General features: G+C 51.0%; 1 protein-coding gene across 1 annotated transcript; it reads right to left on the bottom strand.

Moving 5' to 3' along the window:
* Positions 1–920: 920 nt before the first annotated feature.
* On the bottom strand, positions 921–9003 carry ENH_00005240 (hypothetical protein, conserved; the record flags this gene model as incomplete). The annotated part of the gene is made up of 6 exons (XM_013578446.1): positions 921–2104; positions 2279–2509; positions 3431–5225; positions 5412–6403; positions 7035–7277; positions 7698–9003. 6 exons carry the CDS (start codon positions 9001–9003, stop codon positions 921–923), a joined length of 5751 nt encoding a protein of 1916 aa, XP_013433900.1.
* Between the last annotated feature and the right edge of the window lie 10071 nt (positions 9004–19074).

The raw sequence follows: 19074 nt of genomic DNA on the forward strand, positions 1-19074 counted from the left end.
CCATTCCATGTGCACCTGCCTCTACATAGTGCAAACACTACACAACGTTTGTCACTCTGCACGTGAGCGAAGCGTCCGCACTCGGCAGTGGGACTGTCACAGCCACCAGCACTTCATCATGCCATCAGCCAAGAAGGAGAGCTCTTCTAAACATGAACTCCACACGGAGCCTCCCAATAAGTGCTCAACGGCTAGCCACGTAAACCGTGTGCCACCCTTGGTGCGTCCACCGCAACACATGAGAAAACTATGTGTGCGTGGGATGAGAAGACTTGTAGAGTACACATGTGGCTTGTACATAAGCTCATATGTAGTACACTCACGTCCACAAAAACGCATATGTAAATATGGCGCCTGTAGCATTCAGCAGGCCTGTAGCCCTGTCTCTGTTGGCAACTGAATGCCCTTATGTGCTGGATTCTGTCGATGCGGGCCAAACGGGCTACTACAGTGATGCAAAGTTCGCCGTGGCCTATCTACAGCAAATAAACACCGGCCACTCGCAACTCCCTCAGCTTCAGTTGCCGAAGTGAAAAAATGAGCAGGAGCTGAGGCCTCAAATTGTATGTGTATGAAGAGAATGCTGAGGCAAGGCCAGGAAAACAGGAGGCTAGCACAGTGCCACAAAAAGGCGAACGGGATAAAACGACTGAACAAAATGCAACATGAAAAACGAGTGGAATATGCGGCACACACGCGACAAAAAATACGTCAAACACACACTAAATGCACATAAAGCTATGCCAAGGTCCAAGCCACGTACCACGCCAGTCCATGCATTCACCCGAAAATTAAAATGCAGCAAATACCGTAAAGAGCAATGTAACCTTATGAACCCGGTGAATAGACAAACACAACAAACGGCGCTTTGCGTCGATGCTGTTTCTGCAGCTGCTTCCTACGCTGCAATTGCTGCTACTTCATCCACTCGGGTTCGCTTCTGAAGCCGGTGTATCTTGTGATGGCCTTGCAGGCACATCCTCACCTGCAGCACTGGCAGCTGCAGCAGGGTCTGAAGGAGGTACCCTAGAAGGAACTGGCGTGGGAGAAGAGTTCAGATTCCATCCTAAGCTCTCTACGAAATTCCCAATAGATGCAATGGCAGCTGAAAACGTGTCCTTTTCCGTCAAAAACCCTAAGCTGTTGCTCCTACCAGTGATGCCTGTTGGGTCTGACTGCTGCTGCTGGAGCTCCCCTGAACCCAGAAGCCATCCACTGCGGCTACTCAAATCCGGAATGCTGCTGCTAAAGTACCGCTGCTGCAGCTGTGGTCGTTGCTGCTGCGATGGCTGCTGTTGGCGCCGGGGAGAGCTACTGGTTCTCGCAGGACCAAGCGGAGACGAAATTGTTTCGTTCCATGGGCCAGGAACCCACCATGGAGGCTGCTGCTGCTGTTGCTGCTGCGACGGCGCCTTGCTCAGCTCATCACTAGGAGAAGTCTCCACCTGATTACCACTTTGATGTTGTTCGTCTGTTTCGCCCAGCTGCTGCTCGTGGTTTGTTTCTGTGGCTTCCGAAGACCGCACCTGCAATGCTTTCCGTGCGAGAATAGTCTGTTGTTCTTCCATGGCTATCAGCTGCTGCTGTACGCTCTGCAGGTGTTGCAGTGCCATCTGTGCATGCTGCTGGCCTTTGCACCACAAGTCTGTGGCCTCTGCATTCTCTCTGCCATTCGGGTGCTGCTGCTGCGAAGGTGCCGGGTCTGCTTCGTGCTCCTGCTGGGTCACAGACGACCTGGTCGTCGTTGACTGGCTCATGGGCTCGCCTTGAGGTGTTGCAGTAGGAGACATAGCGAATGCTGCTGCCGGATTGCCGCTGCTGCTGTTAATGCTTGGTGAGGCCGGAGCGGTAGCCCGATCACCCGGATGTTGCAGCACTTGCTGCTGAGCCAACGGCAAAGTAGCCAACTCCTCGGGATGAGCTGACCCGTGCAATGAATGCAGCTGTCCTGCTTCAGGCTGCGTTGCATTATTTTTAAGCTCTCTTCTTGGCATTCCAGCGCTGCCCGAGCTCGGTGCAGGTGTGGCAGCTGCTGCTTGCCAGTTGCTGCTACAGCTGCTCCTGGTTGTGCCCCCTACCTCTTCTGAACAGACGAATTGAGGACCTGATAGGAGGGAAACAACATACACAAGTGGACTTGAGTCGAAGTAGTTATGCCGATAGCAGCCGCAACCCTTGCTGATGCTAGGAACGACAAGAAAAATCCTACGGCTCCTGTACTCCTTTTAGAGTGAACATGGCCTCGAGGACCCAGTAATTTCTTCTTCTAACAAAATACCTTCAATATAAGGACAGTCCTGTTTCTCTTGCTGCTGCGCGCCGCAAGTCCCCACCACACTGGCAGAGGAGCCATCGCAGAACCTTACAGCCAGGCGCCGTTGGCCTTCTTTCTCTGCAGCACCAGAATCGAGCTGTTTCATATCCCGCTCCACACAAGCGCTACTGCTGCTGTTACCTCCTTCATTGCCGCTCTTCTTGCAGGCCTGCTGATCCGAGTTCTTGCTCTTATCTGAGAAGAAAACCGCAACAGCGTCCAGAGAAAGTTTCGTACTCCGCCACTGAGTCCTTTCCCTCAAACATGCTGCTAAGACTCTTCTGACCGCAACTTGCCAAAAGCTAAATGATGCAACAGCAGAGGTATCCCATGACAGCAACAGCTTGTGCCTGTATGCTTCCCTCCTGAGTGCACTGCTGTGTCTGTACGAGGAGACGCTAGCGTTATGTCTGTCTCCTGCTGTCGGCAGGTTCTCCCGCAGCTGCTGCTGCAGGTGCTGCTGTGCTGCTACGTTGCAGGTCTAGTCGCACACTAACACGCTCTGCGGCGGAGGCAGCGGCTGTAACTGCAGCAGCGCCAACACGAATATAAATACACGCTGCCCCTCCAGTTCCTTGGCTCATAGCTCAATACGATGTCTCAGACTACGTTTTTGCTCCTGTTGTTGCTGCTGCTGCTGATACTACTACTACTGCAGCAGCTGCTGGCACAGTGCAGAGACCACGTATTACGACAGGGTACGCAGCAGCAAAGGCCAGTGGCTCCCGTGAGGGGCAGCAAAAAGCCGGCGTCGTCATTGCTGCTGCATCCGTACAGTAGATAGCGCCCTGCGTAAGGTGCCTTGTTGCTTCAGCAACAAACAGTGCTGGCACCGCCGCAACTACGTATTCCGTACACAGTATGCTGATGTCGCCACTGCAGCCGCTGCACTGCAGCAGCACTCAATTTCACCAAAATATCATAGGAGCATCCATGAAGGATTAACGAACCTTAAACTTGGCAGCAGCGCAGCCGCTTGCAGGACCAGAGCAGCGGCGGCTGCCCCTTACGAAGCAACTACCGCAGCTACTTCAGCGGCCACAGTAACATCACCAGAATCCACAGAACAACTTTATGGCATGCTGTTACTTGCCGTGAGTCTGCCACGTGACTTACGTCCAAAGAAGGCCTTCAGGCCAGGGAATCCGAGACCTCCAAACGGTCCTGCCGCTTCCTGCTGGGTCCCTTGCTGATCAGGCGTCACTTGCTGCTGCTGCTGCTGCTGGGCCCTTTTGGGCTGCCCGCTCCGTGCCGTCTCACTGTCTTGCTGTTGAGGCTGCCGTTGCATCGACAAGCGCTGCAAGTGCTGATGGTCTTCTTCGCTCATCTCATCTGAAGCAGGCTGTTGGCCTCTTTCAAAGAGACACCGCTGCCAGGCGAGAAACTCGGGGTGACACAAAAGCCTGTCGATTTCTCCCTGTGCCGTCAGGTGCGTCAGCGAAGCAGAAGCAGACAGACCCTTATCCAACGGCTGCGAGAACTCTAAGCCAGTACCTCCCTCCACTGTCCCCGCGCTGCCACACCGTCCGAGCCCGTGTGGCGAATTTGATCCCGCTTGCTGCTGCTGCTGTTGTTGCTCGGCCTGCTGCAAATCGGCGTCACCAGCCGTAAAACCCCAAGAGGACGATGCTGCCTTGCTCAGTTCTGCAGAGAGAGAAGAAAATGACGTTGTTTCCCGTTTCGTCTGCTGCTGCTGCGACGGAGACTCATCCAAGCCTAGGCTGCTGCTCCTGCTGCGCGGCATCAAATATGGGGCTGCCGCGTACAGCTGAGCAGTCACTGGGTTTTCTCGCTGCCACCTGCTGCGGCAGTACCGCCGCAGAAATGTATATACATCTCGCGGGTACAACCCATGGGGCTTGACATCAGCGACACCAGCAGATGGCGTCATCCCTTCTTCAGCGGGTTGGGGGCGTGCTCCCGGTGTTGCTGCTGTTGTATGCTGCTGATGCTGCTGCTGCTGCGGGCGCAATGCTGCCGCTTCGCGATCCTCTGGTGGTATCAGTACAGAAAGGGATGGCAACAGCTGCGAGACAGCAATCTGCCGGTGCTCCATCTCCCGCTGCTCTGGCAGATGTAGCCACCAGAAAGCAATGATCGCGAAATACGAAACAACAGCAGACTCGGCAGCACAAATAATGCGGCCTGTTATGTAAGTGTCAAGCAAACCCAGTACTACCCTGAATGCGCTCAGGCACACAGCCAGTACCAGCATGCACCCGCGCAAAAGTAATTGCCGCAGGCGGCTACCGAGGCTGCCACTGCCTCCTGTAGCAGGGAACAACAGCACCTCGTCACCTGCTATGTCTCCACCACTGCTGTGCCCCAGATCGGAGGCGCTTGATGCACCCCCGGCTGCTCTTGCTGACGGTACTGCTGCTGGTGCCTGATCCATCGTCTTCGTTCCAGTTGTGTTGCTGCTGCTGCTGCTGCTGCTCCGCCTCTGCCTCAGGATGCCCGCTAGCCAGAATCCTTGTTTCTGTGGATACGCGCTCCTGCAGGCGCTGGAGCGGTCTCCTGTCGAAGTATTAGCAGAATCACTATGGGCTTCTGTTCCTACTGGTTTCTGCATTGAGGGGAAAGCTGTTGCTCCGGCTGCTGCTGCTCCGGCTGCAGCAGGAGATTCTGCAGCAGCTAGCCGTTCATTCCGTCTCGCCTCCAACTTGCTCAGCTCAAAGCTGACAACAGACTTTGCTGCGGCAGTAAAATTCGTTGCCCCAAAGAGAAGGCAGCAGAATGCAAACAGCCTCCAGTAGTGAAACGGCAGAAAGGAAAGTAGCTGCAGTAGCAGTGAGAAGAGAAACCCATGCAGCAGCAGTAAAACAACAGACCCAAATGTCAACAAAGGATCTTCCCAGTTAAATGCATACTTCAGTTTGTCCAAAAATTGAGCTGTATACCCAAAGAAAAGCTGAAGACAAAACATAGTGCCGCATCACACAACTCCCCAGTGGCAGCAGCAGCCGCAGAAATTGTTGCAGAAGCAAAGCAAGGGCGAGAATTGTCGAGGGAACATGGATGCTACAAGAGTAAAACGGGTGATACAGTACATCTAACAACGGCAAACGCCTCCGCCGCAGCAGCAGTCGCTGCGTACCTGTAGTACCGTTGATAGCTCGACGAGGTAATGAAGCTGCTGCGCTAGTAGAGGCTCTGCTTCATCATCTGCAAATATGGGCCACTCCTCCCCTCCATTGGGTCTGGAGTGTACGGACACACGAATTTTGCCGAAGGGGCTATGCACAATAGAGGCTCCCTCTTTTTCAGTCTCTTCGCCAGTGCCTACTGCTCCTGGTGCTGAACACGATGCTGCTGTTCCTGTTGCTGAAGGCGTTCCTGCCGCTGCTTCCGTTGGGGCTGTCCCAGATTCTCCGTCTTCAGTACCCAGTGACAGCAGGGGCCACAGACCCTGATTAGACGAACGCTTAATGACTGGTTCTTGCGAGAACGAGTCCGCACGCTGAAGCCGCTCCAGGTGTCCTAATGAGATGCCGCTAGTGACTTCCTGTTCAGATGCAGTAGCGGAGCAGAATGCGTCCTTGCCTGCCATTTGCATTTGCTGATGCTGATGCTGTGGCACCTGCCAAACAGCGTGGCTTCTCAGGCCCGCAGGACACTCAGTACTTTTTCCTTTCGATGCCATTCCGTCTGCGTACTGGGCTGGCGCAATTGCCGAAGTAGAAAACTCTGGTGCTGCAACGTTCCCAGAAGTGGTAACTGCAGGTCCAGCAGATGCCACTGCCGTATGCGTGAAGTGGGCAGGGGATGGAAGCGATCGCGTGCTGCACTGCAGTACAGGTAAAGGTATGGCCCTCTCGTTTTTGAGCAAATGCTCATCAGAAAATCCCATGCCACCTCCCCCTTTGTTATTGCAACTACTACTTGGCAACAGAGAGCTGCTGTAGCATGGTGATGTGCTGTCTTTTTGCGTGTCTAAGTATTTGTAAGACAGGGAAACTACAGAAATACACAAGGCGACAGTACAAGGGATGTCTTGAGGTCTGGCAAGAACAATCGAAATGAACAAAAACAACCAAAAAAATCCAACAAATATCCAATCCGAAAGGGAGCTCCGCAGGTGTGAAGGCGCTGATTACACAGGACACACAGGACTGGAAACCAAGAAAAAAGTGGAGCCAAATGCGCCAAAAATCAAACCACTAAATACGTCAATGCCAAGTTAATGGTTCTCTAAGTGCGAACAGTTTGTATTCCTTGTCCTGCTGGTGCTGCAGCACCAGATACAGCTTGCACAAACAGCCGCAGTACCACAGAAAAATGTAACAGCAATCTTAGGGAAGTGGTGCGCGCAGCTACCAGAGCTGAAAAAACTTCCAGTGTGTACACTGGCCTTCGTTAATGCGGGCAAGGCTGCTCGATTCCCATACTAGCACATGGTGAAAACACTCAAGATGTGCGTGCACTGTCTTTCGTGCACGCGGGAAACCGTGTCATACACTGAGCATTAGGATCTTGTGCTCAGGTGCAAGCACCGATTAAAACATGCACCATAGATGCGAACTGATGCGAAGATGCTTTGATACGTCTCGGTCTTTCTCGGGCTCTTGACAGGAAAACCCTAAGATCCCAATGAAGTGCGCCAAGCAACGAAACAAATTTCCCTTGAACGATATACGCTTCAAGACCTGAACTCCCTTATCTCCACATGTTTCGTTAAGCGTGTATCCTTATGTTTTACGACTCTACATACAGGACTTACACCCAAGCTTGATGAACTTGGTGATCCATCTAGGCTCTGAGATGCTCCAATTTCTACATCGGATACCGAATGTTTGGACATAATGCGGCTCTGGAGAAGACGGCACAACCCAGATAGAAGAGGGTGGTAAACAAATTGACAGAAGAGAAGCTGCATAAGGAGGCCGAAGCCATTCGAAACGAATTTGCATGCGCAAAAAACCCAGAGAGGAGACCGGATTCTTCATGCCGTAGTCTTCGAAACCTAGGCAGATGAACACAATCATGCAAGTGGACGCTCTGAGGACAGAACCCTAGACAGCATAGTCTCCATCCAAAAACTGAGCTCGATCGCCTTTGCGTTTTTGCTTTGCCATTCTATCTCGTTATGTTTCATTTCCTCTCTGCTCTGCTGCTACTTGTCAGCTCCTCAAATTCAAATCCTATAACCGTAATCCTAGCCTTTTCCAAACTTTTAACTGACAAAAATAAACTGAAGAAGCTTTCACGCTATTCTGAGCCGTTCCAAACGTCTGACATGAATGTGACATGAGTGAATACTTTCCCCCACTCTGCATCTCACGCTACCCTGCTTTCCAGATTCCCCCCTGCTTCCCATGTCAATTCACATGTGCAAATAATGCACGGTAAGCCAGCTGGCATTGTGACCTAATATTTACTTTACCTCGAACTGGCCTCAGATACTTTCTCTCTTGCTGCTTCTTGTTGTCGGGATATAGGTGAGCCCAAAACTCCCCCTCACTAACCCATCCAGAACCTGTCGCCCAGCACCGCCTCTGTTGCTGTCGCTCTCCTTGTTTCTGCACTGGAGCTACAGCGCGAAGAAAAGAGGACAAGGGTATAATGACGCGGCCATACAGTTGCCTCTCATCCAAACTTGGGAATGCGTCGGAAGGTGCAAGATCCGTTGAAGCTACAGACAACCCCTGCTGTTGCTGTTGCTCTTGTTGGCGTATGGGCCCAAAGTTGGAGTCGTCAGCCTGACTGTTAACGTGTTGCTGCAGTTGCTGCAGCAGCATTTCTTGCTGTTGCGGGGGCAGTCGGCCTGCTGCAGCAGCCGCAGACAGCCCTGAAACGTCTTCAAGTGGCGCATTCGCGCTGCTGCTGTTGCCACTGCTGTTTGCAGGGGTGGCAGCAACACCAGCTTCTCTGTGTGCCTTCAGTATGATTTGTCTGCAAGGTCGAATGCAAATGACTTCAAGTGAAATGTCGGTCCACAGATCCCTAACGGGAAACTCGAAGGAAGCGTCAAACGGTAATTCATTTACACAGTCGCTGCTGTTGTTGCTGCTGCTGCTAAGACGTACTGTACGACTCTGTTGCTGCTGGTTCTCCACCAGCGCACGCAACATCCAGGTTAGCTGCTGCTGGTGCTTCTCCCGTTGCAGCAGCAACGGGCTGCTTCGAACTCCCTCTGCACTGAAGAGCAGCAAACAGGCACCCGGAACTCGGATGAAGAGCCTGCCGACTCCATCGCGAGGAATGAAGGGTGGCAGCAGTGAGCCCTGACGCTGCTGCTGCTGCGGATGGGGATGGCCGGCCTGTGATGGCAATCCTTGAACGACGATGTTCTCCTCAGTGTTGCAGCCGCTGGGAACCTTGCTACTACCGCCTCTGCTGCTGGAGCTTATGGCTCTCGGCGTATTTTGCAGTTTGTTGCCTGGCGCAGGGCGTCTCTGCATGTCCCTGTCGGCAGCAGCGGCAGCTGCTGCGACAGCTGCAGCAGCAGCAGCAGAGAGCGGTGGTGGCGGCGGAAATATCTCGTCGAAGGCCAAACAAGGAGCCACATTGGCCTGTCTGTAAAAGTACTTCGCATTGACCACTCGATTAACAAGACGGGAGACAGACCATTGTTGCATGTGCTGTAGATTTCTGAAGTGAACTTCCTGATTGTTCGTCACCGCATCCAACACTGAATCCATCACCTTCTCTCCCAACGCATTTATCTTCGCACTCAACCACCCCGACATTTTCGCAATTAGATCTGAAAGAGGAGGGCTTGCAGCACGCTGTTGTGCAATAGCTGGGGCTCTGGTGCGAACAACCCAACAGTGGACAGTGACAAAGGAACAAAACCTTGCTCGCGATGGGCTTTAAAGACGATATACGATGCTCCCGATATGCAGATGCTGACGTTACCTCCGATAGTGTTAACGCTGCTACCACCATTTGTGCAGGGGAAGCTGATGTGCTGGCCGATACAACCGATGCCCTTGCAAGCTCTGGGAAACTGGTGCTGATCCCCCCGCAGAAACTGCTGCTGCTGCTCGTTCTGCTGCCTTTATGTTGCTGGTGTTGCTGCCTCCTGCCTCCGCACTTGCGTAGGAGAAGCAGGCAGCCGTGCTGCTGCTTCGGGGCTGCTTTACCCAGGTTCGCACAGGTTAATTTTCAGCTCCCCAAGTGGTTAGTGACGCCGCATGCAAACACTGCAGCAACAGAGCAGCAGTTTGTGCAGCAGCAGCTGCGTCGAAGGGAGGAACGTCCTACACACCGCATCCGCACACGGAAGACGAAACAGCCCCGGGTTCTGCGACTTGGGTTCTGCGACTTAACGAAACGCTACCTGTAGCGCCGCAGCTCACAGTGGCCCTTAAGAAAGCGCCCCCTGTCTCGTCATAGAAGCATCATGCTACTACAGCAGCTGTATTTGCTTGTGTAGGTGTCGCTGGTGATGATGTTGAGCGCGCCGTAGCAGTTGCTGCTGTGGCCTGTTTGCATGAAGGCCAATAACTCTCACGATTCACCTCTGTTCCATATGCTGCGAAGAAAAGCAAAACAAATTAATAAATATGCTGAAGGCATCAGGGCTCATTAGCCAGCACAGGCAGCAGCTCGAGGAGCAATAGCAGCCCCGCCACCGCTGCCGTCGCGCAACGGGGCCAACAAAATGTTAACGTTCTAACCGTTTCTAATCAAAAAAATCAATTCAAAAAACGCCCCAGCAGTTCATTCGATTAACAGAGTCAGAAAGAGGCAGAGAAGACGTCCGCATAAGGACGAGACCCACTCTGCCCTGTACTGGACCACCAGTGGTGCACAAATCGGCAGTACATGCCTGCTTTTTAGCGATAAAATGCTAGTTCCAGCGATGGAATCAACGCAAATTTGAAAGGGGGACCATAGACAAGCTGGATATGTTCCATTCGTTCATCCTCTATATTCGTTTTTCCCTGCCTGCGCAGGCACTGGGTGACCTTCAGGCATACACGGCTCGAACTGTTCTATTTACGCCAAACAATGTACTATTAGCGACACAAGAATAATTTAGAGATGAACTGACGGGGATGCCTTATCTAGAGTGCAGCGACAGGCTGCTATGGCGTTGGTTGCATCTCCACTTCTCGTCGGCAGAAAAACAGTGCCCCAGACATTCAGACCATAAAGTTACGTATCGCCTGGCAGGAGCAGCAGAATCAGCAGGAAAGACTGTGATACCTGCTGCTACTGTGCCTTGCATGCTCCTCTATTACAAGCCCTTACTACTTCAGCTGACCGCATAAACTCATGTTGCTGCAAAAGGAAACGCCTCTGGCAAAAGAATTTGTTTACACATTAAGCTCAGTGCATTGTATATGCCTTATAGTACACTGAACATCCACTTGAAGCACGCTGATTCGATACTGCTGTGAGACGTCACGCTTTCAGGAGTTAAAATCAACTCAGGCCGAGAGACGCAGAATTTACCAAAGCATAATATACGTATTGCTTGCTTGAAAATCTCCTCCGCCACAACTCTAGGCCGCAGCGGGCACCCTGTGCTACTCCCAGGTCCTTTGATATCCTTGCATAGGCCCATCGGCGGGGCATTAATACAACCACTAATGAAGAGAAAAACCTTCCCTTTCATCCCCTCCGTATCGGCCATAACGAGTTCTCCACGTTTTAAACAAGTTGCTAGTTGGATGGGCATCCAGATTTACCGATCATGCAGGGACCCAGCCTTCCAAAGTGGCAGGCACCAGGAAACTATGGAGTATCCACCGCGCAATTCCTCTAGCATGATGCGCAGCACGTCAAACTCCTCCTCTGCATCGCTGGCTGCTTCTGTTTCACCCATTACATACTCCTTCCCGTTTTATCCCACACTTAGGAGCATAGTCGGTCTTCTGACGGCAGCGAGAAGGTTGCGCTGCCGAAGTTGGCTTCGCTTCGCCTCTTGTAAGATCCTCCTGGAGTCAAATCATTTGATGATGTCCTCACCCGAAGCACAGGGTATTTGGTTCGACTATGTTTCGGTCTTACGACGTCCTAACAGTACGCCTTGTATAGGGTGCTGTTCCCTTACAATAGCAATTTTTCGCCTTTACGGTTGCCTGAACAGTTACTTTCGTCCGTCTACGATGTGCTGCACCTCGTGCTTTTACTATACGATGTCATATTCCTCACTTAAACACTTTATGGGCCGCCAACAGAGAAGGCTAACAGCTTTTCACAGCAACCTGGAACTACTCTAACAGCCACAGTTTTCCTAATGCGAAGGCCTTGCTTGTAGCTCTACACTGAGAACACTGAGGAACGTCTACTAGTATTTTTGAAGAATGCCATGAGTGCTTCGCGTTTTTGTTGCTGCCTTGTTGGTGACTTTCTGTATCGAACTAACGTAATTCTTTGGTTTATATTTTTCTAATAAAGTACAGGCCTTTACAGGAACAACTTCCGCGACATGGATAAGTAGTAGTAGTGAGCATGCGCAGCAACCACTGCTGTAATTGATACAGCTAATTCTGTTTGCCTATCAAGCACTCCGACAATCATGCCGCATGGCCTTTATTCGTTTCTCACCATTATGCTGCGCCTCGAGATCTATATTGGAACTGCTAACTGCATAGCTTTAACCCTAAAAGGTCGAAGGGCCGCTTCCGCTGGCTCCAACGAGCATTTTTCTCCTTGCCTATGCAGGAGTGCTCATTGGAGCCACACTGTGAATCCTTACCCCTCCCTATGACCCCAAAAGTTGCTTACCGGCACCAAAACTGACTCTCTAGAAATGCAATGACTCTACTTCCTTCCACGTTTTTGTTTCACAAAGCAGTTTTCTTACTGGCTCAGTCTGCTTACCTTATAGCAATCCCTGAAATGTAAAACTAAGTAAATACTTACACACTAATTCTTACTGTCGAAACCATGCCGATGCTTCCTTCCAGTTTCAAAAAGTAGTGCTGCTCTTGCTGTCCCTCTTGAGCTACACGTACTGAATCATTCATGTTGGGACGCCGGTGCAGGCCCGATCACAACATGTCAACTTCACTAAAATCGACAACGCTCACCTTTCGTATTACCGAAACAGCGTTACATTAGCGAATGCGCTCTAACTGGCCTCACGGCACCAACTGAGCGAAATCAAACTCCCTAACCTCATACAGTAGTGTCGAGGCGTCATAAAACTTGTCCAAGTAAGCCATCTATGATGGAATGCTTTTTCCAATGTCCACATAAACACATACACTAACCTGCGAACCTAAACACACACAGATAGTCAAGTCTTTAAAGAAAATGTATATGTAATTACAACTCAATTTCCGCCAAAATTCATAGCAAACAGTGATATATGACGGCTGCTATCGGCCCTTACAGAGCTGTCCGTCTCCGTCCACTCCAATATCCATCTTGCGCGAACAATGACGATGTGATGAGGAGCGCCCCGGCGGCCACACCGATTACACAAGTAGCAAAACGCTTATCGAAAAAATTTCCCGTTAATCAGTAATCTTCGCAATGCATTGATATCTTTGCTGTTCCACCGTGCAGTAGAGCACCAAAAACAAAAGAATTCCTCATTGCGTACCTGCTCCGCAACTGCTAAAAATACAGCTTTGCCGGACTAGTCAAATACCCTCTACCTACAACTACGCAGTGCCAACCACGCTTCCCTGATCGCCAATGCGGCGTCGCGATGCCTTTCCAACCTGGCTGCTTCCACTGGCTACATCTCTGTCTGCCTATCACCCTCTCCCGACTAAGGCTAACATTGAACTCCAGACACAGCTCTGCAGTTCCGTGAATTACCCATTCGCCATGCCGTGCAGCAGGAGGTCACGTTTCTGAATTCTACTGCGAGCGACCTCCGCGCGTCCATTCTACTGCGCACATTCAAATCTCCCTCATCGCAGCCTGGGGGCCAAAACCTGTTCTTCAACAAATTCAGAACACTAACCACCACTCCACACCCACACCAACCAACTCCTTCATTAGTCTTGAGAATCCAATGACGCCCTTGCTACGTCCCTGCCTACCCAATTAACCACAAACACTTCTTGCTCGCCTAATTCTACGCCCCTTTACGCCTCTCACACTACGCACACTCCTCTTATGCTACACACACCCTCGCCCTGTCCTGCGACATCCTCAGGCCGCGATCCTTACCCTGATCCAATTTCTGCGCAGGACCTGCACACTACAACCTACCACGACTCCCTGACTACCACCAATGTCTTTGTCCACCTACGTCTGACGCTCCACTACCAAAACCTGCAGTTTGGACGCTACACAAGAAGCGCCCCTCGGCTTGTTTACACTTTCTGCTGTTCGTCCCACTGAAAGTAGTTTCCTCGTCTGTTTTCCGGTTCGTCTTGCTCTGCGTGCTCCTTCCACTTGTGCCAGTTCTACTTCTCAATAAATTGTCAACGCGAATCCGCCGCCAACCACTCAGTGACTCTAGTCCTCACTCACAACAAACACCAACAAAGAGCGCGACGCGAAACACTGCAGCTAACGTGCCTACGCAAGTGCTTATTCGCTTCTGGCAGGCACATTCAGGACGAAACTTTATACTTAGGCCTTGGGTGTATCCACTTGCTTCACTGTTCCATGCTTTATCCTTGTTACCCATTCCTCCGTGCAACATCACTGCATCCTCATGGTTTGTCTGACTCGTCTTCGCGTACTCCGTAGCAGCTCCGCACTCTTCATGGCAGCATTTGTTCCCCTCAAACTCTGCAATATTGCTGGGTACGTCCGTGCCCTCTAAGGATTTCCCAGCCCTTGAACCCATATCCCGAGCCCCCTATAGCAGCGATGAAGAGAACTCCCTATATGAGCTCACCGTGCGCTGTCCCCACTGAATCACAGCATCGCCTTCGCAGCATCATTGCGCTTCTTCTCCGTAAGGCCATGCTTCAGTGTCGAGCACTGGAATAACATTCACACAGCGATGTCTGTAAGCCCACAGTTTGGTTCCTGCATTACTACAATGTGTGGCTGTGACCTGCTTCAGTGTGTGTGTCCCATTACACACGAGCTGTACTATCCATCCAGAAGCTGCAAATCGACTGCCCTATCTTTGTGCAAGCTCCATATGGTACCATGTATTTTCTGTGGTATACTGTCCTGGTATCACTCAACAGTCACACTGCTTCCGTCTCCGTTTGCTCTATCACTCACACTATCTCACTCGTCCAAATGGCCATCTCGGCACTTTGCGCAGCAAGTGGTCATTTTCCGATCTACTCCGGATATCCAATTCGTCAATGCGCTATTACTGCCCTTACAGCCAAAGTCTGTGCTCCTCCTCTGTCCTTCAATCGTCTCCTACAAGCAATGAATCATGAAGTGTCGACTGTTGCGTAACAACAGCAACCGCTCCGTGAATTTATTGGAAACCAATTCGTCAGCAACTAGTAATTCCACCATCATTGTTCAGCCCTGTGCCTGTACAAGACTTCCCCGAGCAGCACAGCCATACCCATACGCCGCATAACCGCACAATAACAGGATATCCAGAATATGCAGGTCTGTACTTTGTCGCTGCACATAAGTTGCAGCTTACATCTAACTCCAGGATCAGCCGTTCAACACTCAGCGATGCAGCGTAATCTACACCGACCATATAGCTATAATTCGATGTGGGGGCATCTTCCCTTCACTTGCTTCACGCAGAAACCGCCCTTCATTCATGCACCGTAGCCTTGCACTAACGATGCAGTGCTGCGTATACCTGAATCCGAGCCCTTAGCTGGCTGAGCTGGCTCCAGAAGTTCACTGAAGAATGCTACAATTCCTACAAGAGAGTTACATGGAGCTTCAGTTGCTCTCAAGAAACGTTAATATCATTGGTACCGTCTGCCATAAGCCTGCTGGACACCAGACACCCCACACTTTGGGTCAACAATCGTGCATCACTGGCCTAACAAGTGTGCGCAACACATGCAAGAATCCACCTAGGTTACGCACTTCACCTGTGCCCCAAATCACTTTCCTGATGCCCTACTCTTGCGGGCACCTTGCGCAGCCTCAACTGACGGCACCAATGCCCAACTATCATCTACAAGGCACCAAGATTTCTCCCTAAAAGGCACCAGAGGCTTGGTTAGTTGCCCGAGAAATCTCACTGTTTGCCTCTCTTGATGCCCTGCCTCACTTTCTTCCCCGCGCTAGACTCGCTAAGTCCGACTAGCTGTGGCACTTCCCGAAACTCATTTCCTTGAGAAAACTTTGACCGACATCTGTTCGCCCAATTCCGCCTTCCCTACTGTTTCCTTCCGCGTTAGCTCTACTACATCCAAATCGCCCTGGCCTGCACCTAGTTCTGTACGAGGTACTACCAAGCATCAATAGCTCTATTCAACAACGATTTTCCATGGACACACCCTGTAGGCTCCTTACTTTGCACCTTGCCACCGTGGTTCCCAGTTTCAATACACGATTCAGAAGCTGTGCAATGGGATACTTTACCTTGAAGTGCTTCCACTTCTCCTGTTGGCTCTTGATCGACTAGTCTCCGCGAGACACGTCATGACAACTGTGCGCAACTGAACGTGACAGTTGAACAAACAGCACTGTGGAGTGCCATCTTTGCAAAGATGCATACCTCACTAGCGTAAGCAAGTATGGACTGTGAGGTATGCATCTTTGCAACAGCACCTGTGCTCCGGTGTTTCCTCTCATAAAACTGTGAAGTGCCCTGTACGATACTCACAGGGAAAGCCTATTGCTTAACCCGAATCTTCTCTTGTCGCCAGACAAAACCTTTCGTCCCCTCCGGTTGCCTATGCCCTCCTGGACTTTGAACATTGAGCCCCTACGGTTATGCATGCACTTCACCGTACCGTCCATGGCTTCGCTGAGTCACGATGCGCATTTAGTGCAAACCGTGTAAAGTCAAACTATTGCGGTATGCAAATCTTACCGCACCCTCAAAGTTGAATGCTAGACGGCTATATCCCTGGACGAAGCTCCCCATTTGCAGACAACATCTGTGCGCCATCAAACAGTAAACTCACCCTGTCCGCCCAAGCAGGTCTGAGGCCAGAACAGCTCTGATATCCTCCACTCCACTCGAAACTATCACCTCTTACTAGGAGGTATAAACTGAGCAGCATTTACCGCCTCACCTCTATAAAAACCGAACAGCCTTTATACCGGCTTTCATCTTGCCGCTGCGCAGCCTGAGCCCTAACTGACCCCTCAGCACCTGCATGGCACTGGGAGCAGCATGCTTTAATCTCATCCGGCCTGGTCCTCGAACACTACCAACTACAAATAACGTCATTCCGTGACTGATGTGTCTGCGGTGAATCTGCGGTTGAACTTCCCCCACCGCCTTACATTCTACGGATGCTACTTCATTACCACGTTATCGTTGGCATCCAGCAAGAACAAGCCAGCCTCCACGCCATTCTCTTCTGTCAATAAGCATGATTTCTACGTTCAGCACTGTGCAAACCACGCCTCGCGCCCTTCGGGGGGGACGGCTCTTCCTCTGGGTCACAAAACGGCAACTATAATTTGAAGCGAATAACCGTCCTCTAGGGCACCAAATACGTGTCTTCTTGCCTGTTTTGGGCCTTACAAATTCGCTGCACACCTCACCAGGATATGCGACGGCACGAATCTACCTCACTCTCCGTCGAAAGAGACAGATACTGCACGTTGCGCCTATCCCCCTCATCCTGCGCCGACTCCAAGTTTCAAGCACCAACTGCCGTTTCGACTGAGCATGGCTGGCTGTTCGACGGCCGCAGCTGCACCGTAACGCTAGCTACAAAGGGAACTCCCCTTATTCAGCATGACTGGCTGTTTGACGGCCGCAGATGCATCGTACGCTAGCTACAAAGGGCACTTCCCTTATTCCTTTCACTTCTCCCATTTCACAAGCACAATTTTAAAAGGAGAGCACTGCTGTACCACTCTTCCACAGAACTCTGCTTATCTTTCCCCGACAATATCTGTTCCGTCGGCCAACTCTTAGCATACGCGACTAGCCCTACCACTTCGTCAAGCGCAGTTGCATATAAACACACCTCATCTCTTCAGGATTATTAAGGCCCCTCTGTTTCCCTCAATTTCAACATCGCCTGCTATGCCTCATGCCTGAATTGTCGCACCCTGCCAGTCATGGCTTTTCAAAAAATTGTTTGCTTGTGTGCACATCTCTTCCAAGAGTCGCATTTCCTCTTCCTCTGTCTGGTCTTCCAACGCTGCCTCTAGACCTCCGGGACTGCAAACCCATGCAACCTCTGCAAACAGCCTCCAACCCTGACCTAACAAAAACAAGTACGCGCCATTTCCGTCCCTGCAAACATATGCTCTCCCCACCTCACCCTCCCTTCGTAATTTCATTGCCTTAGCCACATAACCGTGAAAATCAAGCAGCATCTCCGGCCTCAGTACACTCAAGGCATCATGACCCCTCCCCACCTCTTCCTGCCCACGCTTGCTCATCGTGTCGTTTACACCCCACTTTTTGATAAGGCGTGCATAACATGCCAGCTTTTATTCACTACACCGCTATGTCACGCTTAACAAGTACCAATCCCCAACCTTTCTGCGCCAAAACACGACCATAACCCTATTCGACTTCTACGAAGATTTCCGTTGCCCACTACCTGCATAATAAAAAACTCCAAACAACTTCCAAACGTACTAAGGGAAAGCAACTAGAAAGCTCGTCCTTGCCTTTCGCGAGACTAACTAAGACCCCAGAGCACTGCGCGCCACTTTGCATGTTGTAAAAAGTGTGAAACCACTCAGGCGTCAACAAGAACAACCCCCATCGGAAACACGCATTTGCAAGCGCTACACCTGGCAGGCATTTGCTGCTACATCAAAACGTGAGCCCCGAAAAAACCTTTTAAAGTGAGGCCTTAAATGTAGAGAGCACCCACAACACTGAGGAATATTGATGAGCGCCAAGCACATCAAAATTACTACGTGAAGACTTCTGGCGAAGTGCGTGGAAGGCAAGCCACGGCATGCCTCATCCACCACGCGCCCAGAGCCCAGATACACTTGCATGTCGAATGCTGCCCAACACCCTGTACAAGCAGAATAAACAACGTTCAACCAAAACATGGACCAAAACTGTCCCCGACATACATTAGAATCACTGTAAAATTGGATACCTGGTTTGATATAAGAAGTCAGTGCATCCTACTTTTCAAAGCAAAACCTCTTCAGTTGCACGCCGTGAAAAGCTCAGAGCACACTCAAACCGCGGATCTCTCCTCTGTTCAGCACGAAAAAAACTACCGTGTTGCCCTTCAACTTGAGATGTTACTCTCCTATATTCCTATATTCTAAAGGTCTGGGTTGCTGCGGGTAGCTAGGTACCTCAGTTCCGTCTTCCGTCCTCGCCCATCCCAACTGCTCACTGTAACGCTGAATGGCAACGAAGATGTGGCTCTAACTGTGAGATTGCATCCCACGCCCCCCAACAGTGCACAAGTTTTACGCATATGAGCACTCATTTACATTGCGTACAGTGCCACTCCCCACCCTCACGTACACGCAGATAAAGCAATGCACATATCCCTCCGACACTTCTGATCCCACTCAACCCACCTAACGTAGCCCTGCTCAATTCATAGTCTGGCACTGCATGCTACATTCGACATCTGCGCATTCCACCTGCACTAACGCCGTATACTATCGTATACTATTTTAATCCTGCAACACCCTTGTCAGGCAACCCTATGACGCTGAATACTGCCCACACTGCCGGTACTCACCGTATGCTCCAACCACCATGCTACACAGCTGAATAAAATGCACTGCACGCCTCTACACTGACTTTTCTCCACATTAATTGGGCCTCTAAACTGTTC

This window comes from Eimeria necatrix, genomic scaffold (genome assembly GCF_000499385.1).
Source record: "Eimeria necatrix Houghton genomic scaffold, Enh_scaff114, whole genome shotgun sequence".
In the NCBI taxonomy this organism is placed as follows: domain Eukaryota; phylum Apicomplexa; class Conoidasida; order Eucoccidiorida; family Eimeriidae; genus Eimeria; species Eimeria necatrix.